The following is an 18,423-nucleotide window of genomic DNA, read 5'->3' as shown; positions in this document are numbered from 1 at the left end:
ATGATGTCTGTGATTATTTTGAAAGCGGTAGTGCTGTTCTCGTGCATATGTTGTGTGTAGCGTTTGAATCACCCTGTGACGCTAGCACCACCTCCTCAAATAACCTCATTTATATTTTGTAGTTCAGCTAAGAACACAGTCACAGGCAACACCGTGGCAAGGTGCGAATCCAGCGGTGGCCTTAGTGGGGCATCGTCATTCAAGTGGTCAGGGACCCCGAATCTCGTCCGTGGAGCTGCAGAGTGCCCTCTCCACTGACGACAGTGCAGGGTTTGAGGAGCCTGCAGCAACAAGCTCCATCATGTCAATGACGCCCATGACATTTAGTGCTCCTGCGGCCATGTCCTCCTCCACCGTGGAGATAGGGGGCCCAAGTACCTTGTCGCAGGGCACCCCAAGTGTCTCCATGCCGACACCAACCCCGCGGAGGATGGTTTGACGCAGCAGGACTGCTCCACGAGCGGCAGATCTAAGCGGGGACATGGTTTATTTGTTCAGGAGGAGTGTTGACATAGGTCATCAGATCCTCCAGACAATGGGGGGCATATCCCGACAGCTGACCAGCATGTCCGCCACCATGACCGAGTAGCGGATGGCGGAGGCCCTGGAGGTGATAGCCAGGAACACTGGTGGCAGAGGGCTCCCAGTGTTCCCGGAGTGCGGCAGTGGACCCCAAGGTGGCGCACCCCCATTGACAATGACACATGAGAGCCTGGAGGAAGCTCTTGCTTCTGGCTCGGAGAGCGTTCCCACCTCGGGACCGTCCTCTCCCATATATGGCCAACCAGCAGTTCTGCCCCAATGAAGCACCGCTTGAGGAGCTCCTCAGCAAGGTGGCTTGGAGTCAGGAGGGGAAGGGGAAGGGGTAGAGATGGGGAGAAGTCGGGGCATGGCCGCAGGAGTTGTATTGGTCGCAGTATTTTGATGTTGTTGTTGTTGCTATTTTGTTGGGAGGTTTGGGGGAAGGGGGAGGGGAACCTTGTTTCTTTGCATTTGTGTTCTCTGTGTTTGAAGTGTTGTTGGAAATGTAATAGATGATACAAATGTTTTAATTTTGTTGTGGGGTGGGGGTGGGAATGGGGTGGGGTGTGAGTGGGGTGGGGTGGGAATGGGGTGGGGTGTGAGTGGGGTGGGAGTGGGGGTGGGGTAGGGTGGGATGTGAGTGGGGGGGTGGGGGTGGGGCGGGTTGGGGTGTTTTGTACAGTTCTCAGTATGACTTTATACACATATTAAATTTATTTTATTTTACATAACATTGTTGCTCATTTTCTCAGATAAGACCGCTTCTCCCAGTTCTCGTCCTCCTCCTCAGTCTGCCACCTCTCTGGGCACATAATGCTCTTCAATATCCCTTCTTCCATCTCTAGTCTGCAGCATGTGTGCAGTCATCGAGACAGACTGAGAAATGACAGGCCCCATTACAATAACTATCAGTATTAGACATATTGTTCACAGACAATAAATTTATCGACTAAAGCACCTAAAATAACATCAATTCGTCCACAGAATGATAAGATGTCTGTTCAGATGTTCAAATCACTTTAAAATAACTCCAGATTACATCAAAACTCCCCAGAAGTTGAAGAAGCCTTTTTTATGAAAACTCCTCCGATTGACAACCTGGTGTCAGCTGGGTTTCGTTCAGGTGAGAGCAACCTTTGTTTCGGTGAGCGATATTTTCGACGATATGTGGGTGAGATGCCAATGCTCGGTGATATTATGGGTGTTAGTTTCCATTTTTCTGACGTTTACGGCAGGAAAAAATGGGCGGGTGGTATTATTAATTCTCGGCATTAACTAAATGCCGAAAGTAACGCTGGGCGATAAGTGAGCGATAAATGGGCGTTAGTTTCCATTTTTTTGCAGAATAGGTGATATCTGGGCGATATCCTCAACTCAGCGCTAAAATGGACATTAAGTGGATGGTAGCGATGCAAAATTAAGTCTAGCCCATGGAGTTTGGCAGCAGATCAGCCGTGATCTATTTGAATGGCAGAACAGACTTGAGGGTCTCAATGGCCTCCTCCTGTTCCTATGTTCAATGACATAGGAAAGAACAGGGAGGAGGTCGTGCTGAGGGAATACCAGGCGGTAGGAGCTAAATTAAAAGGCAGGACCTTGAGGGTAATAACGTCGGGTTCATTACCCAAGCCACGTGCAAATTGATTCAGAAAGGATTGGTGTGGGAAAGAGGAGTCCCATTTCATGTAATGGGACAGGAAGGAGCTGTACCATTGGCAGGGGCTTCACCTGAAGTGGGCAGGGACAGGGTCCTATCTGAAAGAATAAATAGAGCTGTCGAGAGGATTTTAGACCAATAAAGTGAGGGAGGGCTCAGGCAGAAATAAAAATAAACTAAAGATTAAATAAAGGGATGAAAGTAAAGTTCAGGCCACCAATTGTGTTAAAAGTAATATAAATACTTCAGGTTCAGAAAAAAATATAGGCAATATTAATAAAATAACTAAAATAGAAAAGGAGTGATTAAAACCAAGAAGTGTGAAGTAAAACAGTGAGAAAAACATCAACAGTGGCGGGCTAGTGCCTGTTGACCAAGTCAGAGTTCGATACACAAATGCACATAGAATAAGGAATAAAACTAGTGAATTATCATAGAATGATACAGCGCAGGAGGTCAGTCAGCTCATTGTGTCCATGCTGGCTCTCTTGAAAGAGTGATGCAGTTTGTCTCACTTTCCCCGTTTCCTTTTTAAGTATTTATCCAATTCGCCTCTGTAACCTCTCCAAGGTTTTGACATTATTTCTAAAAGCTATGCACTGACTGTAAGGGCGGTGAAGCAGATTCAACAATAACTGACCAAAGTGAATTGGATAAATACTTGAAGAGGAAAAATTTGCATAGCTATGGAGACAGTGCTATGTGATTCCATGATGCATTGAATTTGACACAGTACTTTAGCTGGGGTCTAACCATTGATTTATAACAGTTTACCACAACTACCTAGCTTTTGTAACTACCAGCTGGGAATTTAGTGCATTTGCATCTCCCGTTAGTACCCCTGGGGGCACTTACTGCCCGGGCGCAAGGCTGGCAATAACTCCTGCCATATGGGGCGGTGTTGCGACCCAATTTCCTGTGCCCGTAGATCGTCACGTCATCGGTGCGCATCGCCCAGCTAGCGCCCAGGTCCCAAAATTCACTTTTGCCCCTGCAGCAACACTGACAGCTGCCGGAGGCACTTATCGGGCAGCCAGCCGCATCCGGGGTGAAAATGAATGGCGAGGTGGCCGGGGGGCGGGGGAACGCTGTGTTTCCCAGGTTTTATTCACGGGGTCCTAGCTGTGATGGCTCAGCCTGGCACTCTGCCTGAATGCTGGGCTCCTCGGTGGTCCCCGACTGCAGAGTGGGCAGCGTGGACCCCTCGGACACGGCACTGCGGCGCTGCCCAGTGTTCATCGCTGCCGCGGGAGGGAAGTGGATCGTTTGATTTAGCGTTGCACTTCCTTCTGGAGAGGGGCGGGACTTGTGCCACTGGCGTTAAGTCTCACGTCTCCCGAATGTGACCACCCACAAACGGAGCGATAATGAATTTCTGTTTATAAAGATAAGGATCCCGCTTTTAACAGCCTTCACAACTTGCTCTGCCACCTTCAATTAGAAGTGGAAATTCAGCTTATAAACTGACCCCCGGCTGCAAGCTGCGCATGACTGGAAGATAAATATTCCAGGTTATAAGGTCTTTCCAAAAGACAGGAATTTGGAAAAGCAGAAATATTGCTAAGTGAGAGTATTGCAGCACCAGAAAGGGGAGTAAGAGTGAGTGGGTTAAAGGATCTTGGGTTAAAATTGATTAGAAATGGGGCAAGATTTTAGTGGGAGATTTTTATAGACCTCCCAATAGCAGCAGGAAGTGGCCGGGCCGGGGGCACACAGACCGGGAGCGGAGCAGGTTGTTGCAGAAATGGAGCAGTTACACGGGGCGGGGGGACTTTGATAGTCAGACAGACCCGGGGCCGGGACCAGTCCCAGAGCCGCACCTTCCCCCCCGTGTGTCCGGGACAGTCCGCGGCCCTGCGGGGAGCGCACAAGTGAGGGGGCGGGGCCGGGGAGCGCACAGGTGAGGGGGCGGGGCGACAGGTGAGGGGGCGGGGCCGGGGAGCGCACAGGTGAGGGGGCGGGGCGACAGGTGAGGGGGCGGGGCCGGGGAGCGCACAGGTGAGGGGGCGGGGCGACAGGTGAGGGGGCGGGGCCAGGCCCAATATCCGGCTCCCGGACTCCGCGGCCCCAGGTCTGAAACTTCCTGCCGCTCAAAGTCAGTGCTCGGGGGGTGAGAGGGTCAGTGCCCATGGGACAGGGTCAGTGCTTGGGGTGGTCAGTGCTCGGGAGGGCATTGCCTGGGGGGGGCAGGGTCAGTGCCCGGGGGATCAGGGGGGGGGCAGGGTCAGTGCCCGGGGGGGGGGGGGTCAGTGCCCGGGGGGGGGGGTAAGTGCCCGGGGATCAGTGCCTGGGGGGGGTGCAGGATCAGTGCCCAGGGGGGCATCGTCAGTGTCCGGGGGTGGGCCAGGGTCAATGCCCAGGTGAGGGGGGGGGGCAGGGTCAGTGCCGGGTGGGGGCAGCGGGCTCAGTGCCAGGGGGGCATTGCCCGTGGGATGAGAGGGTCAGTGCCCGGGCAGGGGGGCCAGGCACAGTGCCCGGGGGAGCAGGGTCAGTGCCCGGGGGGATGGGCAGGGTCAGTGCCGGGGGGGGGGGTGCAGGGCAGGGTCAGTGCCCATAGGGAGGGGGGTGAGAGTGTCAGTGCCCTGGGGGGGCAGGTTCAGTGCCCGGGGGGTGAGCAGGGTCAGTGCTCGGGGGGGTGGGCAGGGTCAGTGCCCGGGAGGTGGGCAGGGTCAGTGCCAGGGGGGTGAGAGTGTCAGTGCCCGGGGGGTGGGCAAGGTCAGTGCCCGGGGGGTGAGAGGGTCAGTGCCCCGGGGGGTGAGAGGGTCAGTGCTCGGGGGGTGGGCAGGGTCAGTGCCAGGGGGGTGAGAGTGTCAGTGCCAGGGGGGTGAGAGTGTCAGTGCCCGGGGGGTGAGAGGGTCAGTGCCCCGGGGGGTGAGAGGGTCAGTGCCCATGGGGTGGGCAGGGTCCGTGCCCGGGAGGTGGGCAGGGTCAGTGCCAGGGGGGTGAGAGTGTCAGTGCCCGGGGGGTGGGCAGGGTCAGTGCCCCGGGGGGTGAGAGTGTCAGTGCCCGGGGGGTGGGCAGGGTCAGTGCCCCGGGGGGGTGAGAGGGTCAGTGCCCATGGGGTGGGCAGGGTCTGTGCCCGGGAGGTGGGCAGGGTCAGTGCCAGGGGGGTGAGAGTGTCAGTGCCCGGGGGGTGGGCAGGGTCAGTGCCCGGGGGGTGAGAGGGTCAGTGCCCCGGGGGGTGAGAGGGTCAGTGCCCATGGGGTGGGCAGGGTCCATGCCCGGGAGGTGGGCAGGGTCAGTGCCAGGGGGGTGAGAGTGTCAGTGCCCGGGGGGTGGGCAGGGTCAGTGCCCCGGGGGGGTGAGAGGGTCAGTGCCCATGGGGTGGGCAGGGTCCGTGCCCGGGGGGTGAGAGGGTTGGATATGATAATGTGCTGTTTAATTGCAGTATGAACGCCGCAGGGAGTGCAGCCGACGAAGCCTTTGACTATCTCTTTAAGATTGTGCTGATCGGCGATTCCAATATTGGCAAGACCTGTGTGGTTCACCGTTTCAAAACCGGCGTCTTCACCGAGAAACAGCAGAACACAATCGGAGTCGACTTTATCGTCAAAACATTGGACATCGAGGGCAAGAAAGTGAAGGTCGGTGATCCCTCACATTCCCCATCACTCCCATCGCTCCCTCCCCTTCACTCCCTCCCCATCGCTCCTTCCCTTCACTCCCTTCCCTTCACTCCCTCCCCTTAACTCCCGTCGCTCCTTCCCCTTCGCTCCCTCCCATTGCTCCCTCCCCATCACTCCCTCCCTTCACTTCCTCCCCATCGCTCTGCCTATAACTCACTCCCTATCATTCCTGTCCTCTGCCTCTAACTCACTCCCCATCACGCTCCTTGTTTTTTGTGGTATATGTCAAGTGATTTAGACGAATGTTAGGAGTATGATTAAGAAGTTTTCAGATGATGCAAAAATATGCTGTGTGGTTGATAATGAAGAAGAAAACTGCGGACTGCAGGAAGATATCAATGTACTGGTCAGGTGGGCAGAACAGTGACAAATGGAATTCAATTCAGAGTAGTGTGAGGGCTAACAAGGCAAGGGAATACACTGGTGGAACACTCAGAAGTGTAGAGGAACAGAGGGACCTTAGAGTGCAGGTCCACAGATTCCTGAAAAATAGAAATTTACAGCGCAGAAGGCGGCCATTTCGTCCCATCGTGTCCGCGCCGGCCGACAAAGAGCCACACGGCTCTCGGTCAGCAGCCCTGAACAATGAACAATGGCGGAAAGGTAAAGAGCACCTGGCCCAACCAGTCCGCCCCACACAACTGCAACACCCCTTACACTGAAACATTCTACACTCCACCCCAACCGGAGCCATGTGATCTCCTGGGAGAGGCAAAAAAACCAGATAAAAACCCAGGTCAATTGCGGAAAAAAATCTGGGAAAATTCCTCTCCAACCCATCCAGGCGATCGAAACTAGGGCAGGAGATCACTCTGGCCGTTTTCGATTCCCTGAATAAGGTGGTTAAAAAGGCACACTTGCCTTTATTAGCCGAGACATAGAATACAAGAGCATCCAATCCACCACCTTCAACATTCACTCCCTCCACCATCGGCGCACCGTGGCTGCAGTGTGTACCGTCTACAAGATGCACTGCAGCAACTCACCAAGGCTTCTTCGACAGCACCTCCCAAACCCGCGACCTCTACCACCTAGAAAGACGAGGGATTTAGGTGCATGGGAATACCACCACCTCCACGTTCCCCTTCAAGTGTTTGCTAGTGCTGTTGGGGAGGGTTTAAACTAATATGGCAGGGGATGGGAATCTATGCAGGGAGACAGAGGGAAGTAAAATGGGGTCAGAAGCAAAAGGTAGAAAGGAGATAAGTAAAAATGGAGGGCAGTGAAATCAAAGGCAAAAAGGGCCACATTACAACATAATTCTAAAAGGACAAAGAGTGTTAAAAAAAACAAGCCTGAAGGCTCTGTGTCTCAATGCGAGGAGTATTCGGAATAAGGTGGATGAATTAACAGCTGTTAACGGATATGATGTAATTGGCATCACGGAGACATGGCTCCAGGGTGACCAAGGCTGGGAACTCAACACCCAGGGGTATTCAATATTCAGGAAGGATAGACAGAAAGGAAAAGAAGGTGGGGTAGTGTTGCTGGTTAAAGAAGAGATTAACGCAATAGTAAGGAAGGACATTAGCTTGAATGATGTGGAATCTGGGTAGAGCTGCGGAATACCAAAGGGCAGAAAGCGCTAGTGGGAGTTGTGTACAGACCATCAAACAGTAGTAGTGAGGTTGGGGATGGCATCAAACAGGAAATTAGGGATGTGTGCAATAAAGGTACAGCAGTTATCATGAGTGACTTTAATCTACATATAAATTGGGCTAACAAAACTGGTAGCAATACGGTGGAGGAGGATTTCCTGGAGTGTACAAGGGATGATTTTTTAGACCAATATGTCGAGGAACCAACTCGAGAGCTGACCATCCTAGATTGGGTGTTGTGTAATGAGAGAGGATTAATTAGCAATCTTGTTATGCGAGTCCCCTTGGGGAAGAGTGACCATAATATGGTAGAATTCTTCATTAAGATGGAGGGTGATACAGTTAATTCAGAGACGAGAGTTCTGAACTTAAAGAAAGATAACTTCGATGGTATGAGGCGTGAATTGGCTAGGATAGACTGGCGAATGATACTTAAAGGGTTGACGATGGATAGGCAATGGCAGACACTTAAAGATCACATGGATGAACTTCAACAATTGTACATCCCTGTCTGGCATAAAAATAAAACGGGGAAGGTGGCTCAACCGTGGCTAACAAGGGAAATTTGGGATAGTGTTGAATCCAAGGAAGAGGTAGAAAAAGCAGCAAACCTGAGGACTGCGAGAAATTTAGAATTAAGCAGAGGAGGACAAAGGGTTTCATTAGGATGGGGAAAATAGAGTATGAGAGGAAGCTTGCAGGGAACATAAAAACTGACTGCAAAAGCTTCTATACATATGTGAAGAGAAAAAGATTGGTGAAGACAAATGTAGGTCCCTTACAGTCAGAATAGGATGAATGGGGAACAAGGAAATGGCAGACCAATTGAACAAATACTTTGGTTCTGTCTTCACTAAGGAAGACACAAATAACCTTCCGGAAATACTAGGGGACCGAGGGTCTAGTGAGAAGGAGGAACTGAAGGAAATCCTTATTAGTCAGGAAATTGTGTTCGGGAAATTGATGGGATTGAAGGCCGATAAATCTCCAGGGCCAGATAGTCTGCATCCCAGAGTACTTAAGGAAGTGGCCCTAGAAATAGTGGATGCATTGGTGATCATTTTCCAACATTCTATAGACTCTGCATCAGTTCCTATGGACTGGAGGGTAGCTAATGTAACCCCACATTAGCTGAGAGAGAAAACAGGGAATTATAGACCAGTTAGCCTGACATCGGTAGTGGGGAAAATGTTGGAATCAGTTATTAAAGATGTAATAGCAGCGCATTTGGAAAGCAGTGACAGGATCAGTCTAAGTCAGCATGGATTTATGAAAGGGAAATCATGCTTGACAAATCTTCTAGAATTTTTTGAGGGTGCAACTAGTAGAGGGGACAAGAGAGAACCAGTGGATGTGGTGCATTTGGACTTTCAAAAGGCTTTTGACAAGGTCCCACACAAGAGATTAGTGTGCAAAATTAAAGCGCATGGTATTGTGGGTAATGTACTGATGTGGATAGAGAACTGGTTGGCAGACAGGAAGCAGAGAGTAGGAATAAACGGGTCCTTTTCAGAATGGCAGGAGGTGACTAGTGGGGTACCGCAGGGCTCAGTGCTGGGACTCCAGCTATTTACAATATACATTAATGATTTGGACAAAGGAATTGAGTGTAATATCTCCAAGTTTGCAGATGACACTAAGCTGGGTGGCAGTGTGAGCTGTGAGGAGGATGCTAAGAGGCTGCAGGGTGACTTGGACAGGTTAGGTGAGTGGGCAAATGCATGGCAGATGCAGTATAATGTAGATAAATGTGAGGTTATCCACTTTGGTGGCAAAAACAGGAAGGCAGAATATTATCTGAATGGTGACAGATTAGGAAAAGGGGAGGTGCAACGAGACCTGGGTGTCATGGTTCAACAGTCATTGAAAGTTGGCATACAGATACAGCAGGCGGTGAAGAAGGCAAATGGCATGATGGCCTTCATAGCGAGAGGAATTGAGTATAGGAGCAGGGAAGTCTTACTGCAGTTGTACAGGGCCTTGGTGAGGCCACACCTTGAATATTGTGTTCAGATTTCGTCTCCTAATCTGAGGAAGGACATTCTTGCTATTGAGGGAGTGCAGCGAAGGTTCACCAGACTGATTCCCGGGATGGCAGGACTGACATATAAAGAAAGACTGGATCGACTAGGCTTATATTCACTGGAATTTAGAAGAATGAGAGGGGATCTCATAGAAACATATAAAATTCTGACTGGATTGGACAGGTTAGATGCAGGAAGAATGTTCCTGATGTTGGGGAAGTCCAGAATCAGCGGTCACAGTCTAAGGATAAGGGGTAAACCATTTAGGACCAAGATGAGGAGAAACTTCTTAGAGAATTGTGAACCTGTGGAATTCTCTACCACAGAAAGTTGTTGAGGCCAGTTCGTTAAATATATTCAAAAGGGAGTTAGATATGGCCCTTATGGCTAAAAGGATCAAGGGGTATGGAGAGAAAGCTGGAAAGGGGTACTGAAGTTGCATGATCAGCCATGATCATATTGAATGGTGGTGCAGGCTCGAAGGGCCGAATGGCCTACTCCTGCACCTATTTTCTATGTTTCTATGTAAGGCACACCATCCTAACTTGGAAATATATCGCTGTTCCTTCATCGTTGCTGGGTCAAAACCCTGGAATCCCTCCCTAACAGCACTGTGGGAGTACCTTCACCACATGGACTGCAGCGGTTCAAGATGGTGGTTCACCATGACCTTCTCAAGGGGCAGTTAGGGATGGGCAATAAATGCCGGCCTTGTTAGTGATGCACACATCCCAGGAACGAATTATGAAAAATCACTCTAATCCTCGCTGTCTCTCACACACTCTGTTATTGTGTGTATATATATATATAAACCACCCGACCTGTTGATTAGATTCCAGCCTGTAACTCCAGCCTGGAGGCGAGTGGAACTTTAACACGGTGTGTTTTTCCTGTGAAGGTGCAGGTGTGGGACACGGCAGGCCAGGAGCGATTCCGGACCATCACACAGAGCTACTATCGGAGTGCGCATGGAGCCATGATCGCTTACGACATCACCAAGCAGTCCTCCTTCAACTCGGTGCCGCACTGGGTCAACGAGATCCAGCGATATGGGGCCGCAAACGTCGTTCAGATGCTGATCGGTAAGTTTCAGGACAGTTGTCTGTTTTTGTCAAACATTGTAACTCCTGATATTGTGAAATAAGAATTAGGAGTAGGCCATACGGCCCCTTGAGCCTGCTCCATCATTAATAAGATCATGGCTGATCATCGACCTGAACGCCACTTTCCTGCACTGTCCCCATATCCCTTGATTCCCCTCGAGTCCAAAAATCTACCTATCTCAGCCTAGAATATAATGAAAGACTGAGCATCCACAGCCCACTGGGGCAGAGATCCAAAGATTCACCACCCTCTGAGTGAAGAAATTCCTCCTCATCTCAGTCTTAAATAGCCGACCCCTTATCCTGAGACTGTGACCCCTGGTTCTAGACTCCCCAGCCCGGGGAAACATCCTCCCTGCATCTACCCTGTCAAGCCCCCTCAGAATCTTATATATTTCAATGAGATCACCTCTCATTCTTCTAAACTCCAAAGAGTATCGGCCCAATCTACTCAATCTCTCCTCATCCCAGGGATCAATCTAGTGAACCTCCATTGCACCGGCTCCAAGGCAACAACAACTTGTATTTATATCGCACCTTTAATGAAGTGAAATGTCCCAAGGCTTCACAGGAGTATTATGAGATTAAAAAATTTGAGACTGAGCTGCATAAGTAGAAATTAGCGTAGGTGACCAAAAGCTTGGTCAAAGAGGTAGGTTTTAAAGAGCATCTTGAAGGAGGGTAGAGAGGCAGAGAGGCGGAGAGGTTTAGGGAGGGAATTCCAGAGTTTGGGGCCGAGGCAACAGAAGGCACGCGATGGTGGAGCGATTATAATCAGGGATGCTCAAGAGGGCAGAATTATAGGAGCACAGATATCTCGGAGGGTGGGGGGGTTGTGGGGCTGGAGAAGATTACAGAGATAGAGAGGGGCGAGGCCATAGAGGGATTTGAAAATAAGGATGAGAATTGTGAAATTGAGGCGTTGCTCAACTGGGAACCAATGTAGGTCAGGGAGCACAGGGGTGATGGGTGAGCGAGACATAGAAACATAGAAAATAGGTGCAGGAGTAGGCCATTCGAGCCTGCACCATCATTCAATAAGATCATGGCTGATCATGCAACTTCAGTACTCCATTCCTGCTTTCTCTCCATACTCCATGATCCCTTTAGCCATAAGGGCCACATCTAACTCCCTTTTGAATATATCTAATGAACTGGCCTCAACAACACTCTGCGGTAGAGAATTCCACAGGTTAACAATTCTCTGAGTGAAGAAGTTTCTCCTCATCTCAGTCCTAAATGGCTTACCTCTTATCCTTAGACTGTGTCCCCTGGTTCTGGACTTCCCCCAACATCGGGAACATTCTTCCTGCATCTAACCTGTCCAATCCCATCAGAATTTTATATGTTTCTTTGAGATCCCCTCTCATTCTTCTAAACTCCAGTGTATATAAGCCTAGTCGATCCAGTCTTTCTTCATATGTCAGTCCTGCCATCTCGGGAATCAGTCTGGTGAACCTTCGCTGCACTCCCTCAATAGCAAGAATGTCCTTTCTCAGATTAGGAGACCAAAACTGCACACAATACTCAAGGTGTGGTCTCACCATGCCCTGTACAACTGCAGCAAGACCTCCCTGCTCCTATACTCAAATCCTCTCGCTATGAAGGCCAACATGCCATTTGCCTTCTTCACTGCCTGCTGTACCTGCATGCCTACCTTCAATGATTGATGTACCACGACACCCAGGTCTCATTGCATTTCCCTTTTTTCTAATCTGCACCATTCAGATAATATTCCGCCTTCCTGTTTTTGCCACCAAAGTGAATAACCTCACATTTATCCACATTATACTGCATCTGCCATGCATTTGTCCACTCACCTAACCTGTCCAAGTCACCCTGCAGCCTCTTAGCATCCTCCACGCAGCTCACACTGCCACCCAGCTTAGTGTCATCTGCAAACTTGGAGATATTACATTCAATTCCTTTGTCCAAATCATTAATGTATATTGTAAATAGCTGGGGTCCCAGCACTGAGCCCTGCGGCACCCCACTAGTCACCTCCTGCCATTCTGAAAAGGACCCGTTTATTCCTACTCTTTGCTTCCTGTCTGCCAACCAGTTCTCTATCCACGTCAGTACATTACCCCAATGTTAGGCAGGACCAAGGGTCACCATTTTTAAGTTGTATAAGGCTAGATCTAGGTTAGATGTCAGGAGGTGGTTCTTTTCCTAGAGGATTGTGGAGCTGTAGAAAAGGCTTGTGCAGTGGATGCTGATTATAATGTGATGGTGTGAGTCGGGAGATTGGCAGCTGAGTTGTGGATCATCTCGATTACATCGAGTAGAATGCGTTGGAATAATCAAGTCTAGAGGTAATAAAGGCATGGATGAGGGCTTCAGCAGCAGATGAGCTGAGGCAGGGGAGGGGACGGGCGATGTTACGGAGGTGGAAATAGGCGGTTTTAGTTATGATGTGGAAATGTGGTCGACAGCTCATTTCAGGGTCAAATATGACCCGAAGGTTGTGAACAATCTGGTTCAGCCTCAGACAGGAGTTGGGGAGAGGGATGGAGTCAGTGTCTAGGGAACGGAGTTTGTGGTGGGGACCGAAAACAATGGCTTCGGTCTTCCCAATATTCAATTGGAGAAAATTTCTTCTCATCGAGAACTGGATGTCGGACAAGCAGCCTGACAATTTAGAGACTGTGGAGGGGTTGAGAGAAGTGGGGGTGAGTGTTGAGTATGGAAGAACTCCACAAGACTGAGTACTGTGAGCTGAAACTGATGTGACCTTAGTCTCTTTAATACAACTCCAGAATGCCTAAGCAGCATGGCAGACAACCTTTTATACTCCCTTGCACGAGGTGTGCAGGTGACCCTTGGGCCTCCACTGGTTGCGCCCTCTGGTGGCAAGTCTTACACAGTTACAATGTTTACATACATAACAGTGAGGTAGAGCTGGGTGTCGTCAGCGTACATGTGGAAACTGACGCTGTGTTTTTGGATGATGTCGCCAAGGGGCAACATGTAGATGAGAAATAGGAGGGGCCAAGGATAGATCCTTGGGGGACACCAGAGGTAACGATGCGGGAGCGGGAAGAGAAGCCGTTGCAGGTGATTTTCTGGCTACGATTAGAGAGATAAGAATGGAACCAGGCGAGTGCAGTCCCACCCAGCTGGACGGTGGTGGAGAGGCATTGGAGGAGGATGGAGTGGTCAACCGTGTCAGAGGCTGCAGACAGGTCCAGGAGGACGAGGAGGGATAGTTTACCTTTGTCACAGTCACAAAGTATGTAATTTGTGACTTTGATGAGAACCGTTTCGCTACTGTGGCAGGCCGGAATCAGGATTGGAGGGATTCAAACACGGGATTGCAGGAAAGATGGGCACGGATTTGGGAGGTGACAACACGTCTAAGGATTTTGGAGAGGAAAGGGAGGTTGGAGATGGGACGGTAGTTTGCAAGGACGGAGGAGTTGAGGGTTGGTTTTTGAGGAGAGGGGTGATGACGGCAGATTTGAGGGAGAGGGGGACAGTACCTGAGGAGAGAGAACCGTTAACAATGCCAGCTAACATGGGAGCCAGGAAAGGAAGTTGGGTGGTCAGCAGTTTGGTGGGAATAGGGTCAAGGGAACAGGAAGTGGGTCTCATGGACAGGATGAGCTCGGAAAGTGTATCTTTCCTTGGATAAGGAGACTAAAACTGTGCACAGTACTCCAGGTGTGATCTCACCAAGGCCCTGTACATTGGAGCAAGATTTCTTTACTGTTATACTCCAACCAACATATTTGGCTTCCTTGTTGCTTGCTGTACCTGCGTGCGAGAACTCCCAAATCTCTCTGCACACCAATACAAACATTTCTCACCATTTAAAAAATATTCTCATTTTCTATTCTTCCTGTCGAAGCGAATAACCTCACAATTCCCCACATTATACTCCACCTGCCACCTTACTGCCCACTCACTAAGTCTATCTATATCCCTCACAGCTTACTGTCCCACCTCGCTGTGTATCATCAGCAAACTTGGATATATTGCACTCGGTTCCTTTATCTCGGTCATCGATACAGATTGTGAATAGCTAGGGCCCCAGCACTGATCCCTGCGGTACCCCAGTAGTTACAGCCTGCCCACCTGAAACTGACCCATTTATCCCTCCTCTCTGTTTTCTGTCCGTTAACCAATCCTCTGTCCATGCTAATACATTACCCCCAATCCCATGAACCCTTATTTTGCATAACAACCTTTTATGTGGCACCTTATCAAATGCCTTTTGGAAATTCAAATATACTACATTCATTGATACCCCTTTATTTACCCTGCTAGTTTCATCCTCAAAAAACTTTAGTAAATTTGTCAAACACGATTTCCCTATCATAAAACCATGTTGACTCTGTCTAATCGTGTTCTGATTTTCAAAGTGCTCTGAGAGCACTTCCTTAACAATGGATTCCAGCATTTTCCCTACTCCTGTCAGGCTAATTGGCCTGTAGTTCCCGGTTTTCTCTCTCCCTCCTTTCTTGAATAGCGGCTTACATTTGCTACCTTCCAATCCGCTTGGACTGTTCTAGAATCGAGGGAATTTTGAAAGATCAAAACCAATGATCCACTATCTCTGCAGCCACATCTGTTAGAACTCGAGGATGTAGGCCGGCAGGCCCAGGCGATTTGTCGGCTTTTAGTCCCATTAGTTTCTCTAAACACTTTTTCTCCTTATATTGATGACATTAAGTTCCTCACCATCATTAGATCCTTGGTTCCCACCATTGTTGCTATGCTTTTTGCATATTCTACTGGAAGACTGAGACAAAATATTTGTTTAACGTTTCTGGCATTTCATTATTCCCGTAATAATTTCTCCTGTCTCCGAAGGGACCAATGATTACTTTTGCTATTCTCTTCCTGTTTACAGACTTGTAGACGTTCTTACAATCTGTTCTTATATTTCTTGCTAGTTTTCTCAGTCTATTTTTTCCCTCTTTATGAATTTTTGGTCACCCTTTGCTGGTTTCTAAATCTCCCAATCCTCAGGTTTACTGCTATTCTTCATTACATTATAAACTTCTTCTTTCGATCAAATGCGATCCTTAACTTCTTCAGTTATCCACCGATGGATCACTTTTCCTGTGTAGATTTTGTTTGAGAATCACTCATAGGCACACAGCCAACCGCCAATAGAGGTCACAGTCACAGGCCACTGGTCAGAGAGAGGCGGCAGTCATGGGTCAGCAATCAGCAGGGGTCACAGGTCAATGATCAACAGTGGGCGGGGTCAAGTGTCCCCTGCCTATTCGCACCATCCCCCCCCCGCACTCCCTCCTCACCCCCCCCCACGCACTACCCCTCCCCCCCCCTCGTCTCTTTCCCCCCCGCTCCCCTCCCCTCCCCCCTCCTCCGGATCTTCCTCCCCTTATGTCTCGCCTCCATCCCCCCCCCCGTCTCACTCTCCCCCACCCCCCCTCGTCTCCCCCACTGTGTCACTTTCTTCTCCCCTGTCTCTCTCTTCCCTCCCATCTCTTCCCTCCCCTCCGTGTCTCTCTCCGCCCCCCCCCCACCCCGTGTCTCTCCCTTCGCCCCCTCCTCCCAAGTCTATGTGTACACTAATATTTGAAGGTATCAGGACAAATTGTGATGGCTGTAGGCCGCTTGGCTTTATTAATCGAGGCTGGATTTTCCGCTTGTTGCTGCTTCTGTTTTTGCTCCAGGAGGGGGGCAGCAATGGCGTGGTGAGCTCTTGCATGCTTCCAGCGCCCTGCTGGGGTTTTTGGTGCCGGTGCGGTGCGGAGCCGTACTGCCTGGAAGTGGCGAGCCGGTGAGCTCGAGTTTGGGCTCCCACTCGATCTGTAGCGCTGCGTAGAGCGCCCCCTGGTGGGACCGCCTCGGCGTTCCAAGCCGCTGCAGTGAGCGAGTAATGCCGACCTCGGTTTATATTGTGGTGGTGTGAGTTACTTATTGGGAATGTTAGTGATGGGTTTTTTTCAGGTTTTTTTCTCCCGAGGTCTCTCCGAGTGCGTGGTCGGCTGTTAGGCTGGGGATTTTCACGTGCTCAGCCTGCCTAGCACCCTCAGAGAGATGCACAACGCCTCCCTTACTGCTCCGCTCCACACTCAGGGCCCAGCTGCCCAATGTTACTGACTGAGGTGCAAACAGTTCTGGGCACAAACCTTACCGCCCCACCGCCATTACTGCCCCGAAATCAGCATTGCCGAAATTCCATCCAATAGAGTACAAAAGCAAGGAAGTTATGATGAACCTTTATAAAACACTGGTTCGGCCTCAATTCTGGGCACCGCACTTTAGGATGGATGTCAAGGCTCTAGAGAGGGCGTGGAAAAGATTTACCAGAACGGTCCCAGGGATGAGGGACGTCAGTAATGTGCATAGACCGGAGAAGCTGGGCCTGTTGCCCTAAGAGCAGAGAAGGTTCAGGGGAGATTTGATAGAGAAATGAAGAGCGATTTTGATTGAAAAAATAAGAAGAAACTTTTTCTAGCGACACAAAGGTTGGTAACTGGAGGACACAGATTGATTGGGGAAAGAAGCAGAGGCGAGGTGAGAATTTTTTTACGCAGCGAGTTGTTCTGATCTGGAATGCGCGGCCTGAAACGGAAGATTCAATCGTAACTTTCAAAAGGTAATTGGATGCATATTGAAAGGGAATTTATTTTTACAGGGCTATGGTGGAAGAGCAGGGGAGTGGGGCTAATTGGAGAGCTCGTTAAAAGAGCTGACATAGGCATGATGGGTCGAATGGCCTCCTGTGCTGTATCATTTTATAATTCTATAATCTGCGACTGATCCTGTTCCTCTCTGCCTCTGTTCAGGGAACAAAGCTGATTTAAAGGAGAGGCGCGAGGTTCCATTCGAGGAGGCCTGCAATGTGGCAGAGAAGTTTGGACTGTTGGCTGTGCTGGAGACGTCAGCCAAAGAGGCTCAGAATGTGGAGGAGGCCTTTCTGCTGATGACCCGAGAGCTGCTGGCGAGGAATGGACTGCACTTGTCCAACGAGAGTACTCGAAATCCGCTGCACTTGGACTCGCGGCCAGTCCCTGCCGCAGTGACCACTGACAGAGGCTCCTGCTCATGTTCACCGCACTGAGCTACGATTGGCACAGATTTTGAACTACTACGTATTATAGGTGGAACCCACAACCAAAAGGCCTTCAGCGTCACCAGATCCTTTTCTTGCAGCAACCTGCAGGAGACATCAGCAAGCGCATGGTTGAGCAAAGAGATACCCGACTGGAGCAGTGAGGGCCGCTGCCATTGCTGCTTGAACACGATGCATCTGATTAAAACCCTTGGCATTTCTTGGGGCTTTTCTGATAAGCACCCTGAAAAATAAGGGCGTGACATGTGACTGCTGCTATGACTCAGGAAGCAGTGACAGGGAGAAGTGTTCAAATAAAGTCACATTGGCCACCTTATAGGCTCTTGTTTGCTTTCTTCTGTCAGCCTTAGTTTAGTGGTAACATTCTCGCCGCAAGAGTTAGAAAGTTGTGGATTCAAGTTCTACTCCAGAGACTAGAGCTTATTGGAGGGGCAGTACTGAGGGAGGGCCGCACTGTCGGAGGGGCAGTACTGAGGGAGGGCCGCACTGACGGAGGGGCAGTACTGAGGGAGGGCCGCACTGTCGGAGGGGCAGTACTGAGGGAGGGCCGCACTGACGGAGGGGCAGTACTGAGGGAGGGCCACACTGTCGGAGGGGCAGTACTGAGGGAGGGGCAGTACTGAGGGAGGGCCGCACTGTCGGAGGGGCAGTACTGAGGGAGGGCAGCACTGTCGGAGGGGCAGTACTGAGGAAGTGCTGCACTGTCGGAGGGGCAGTACTGAGGGAGGGCCGCACTGTTGGAGGGGCAGTACTGAGGGAGGGCCGCACTGTCGGAGGGGCAGTACTGAGGGAGGGCCGCACTGTTGGAGGGGCAGTACTGAGGGAGGGCCGCACTGTCG

General features: G+C 50.4%; 1 protein-coding gene across 2 annotated transcripts; it reads left to right on the top strand.

The window, feature by feature from the left end:
• The first annotated feature begins 3,682 nt into the window (after window positions 1-3,682).
• On the top strand, window positions 3,683-17,900 carry rab19 (RAB19, member RAS oncogene family). Of its 2 annotated transcripts, none has more exons than XM_070856667.1 (4): window positions 3,683-3,778; window positions 5,568-5,763; window positions 10,326-10,509; window positions 17,298-17,900. In XM_070856667.1, the coding sequence occupies exons 2-4, from the start codon at window positions 5,569-5,571 to the stop codon at window positions 17,570-17,572; spliced, it is 654 nt and encodes a 217-aa protein (XP_070712768.1). In that variant the 5' UTR covers window positions 3,683-3,778; window position 5,568; the 3' UTR covers window positions 17,573-17,900. The 2 variants fall into 2 exon arrangements, with proteins under 2 accessions (XP_070712768.1, XP_070712769.1); XM_070856668.1 differs by lacking the exon at window positions 3,683-3,778 and adding an exon at window positions 4,238-4,250.
• Window positions 17,901-18,423: the final 523 nt, after the last annotated feature.

Source organism: Pristiophorus japonicus, chromosome 15, assembly GCF_044704955.1.
Source record: "Pristiophorus japonicus isolate sPriJap1 chromosome 15, sPriJap1.hap1, whole genome shotgun sequence".
In the NCBI taxonomy this organism is placed as follows: domain Eukaryota; kingdom Metazoa; phylum Chordata; class Chondrichthyes; family Pristiophoridae; genus Pristiophorus; species Pristiophorus japonicus.
This window is presented reverse-complemented; position numbering and strand designations above follow the sequence as displayed.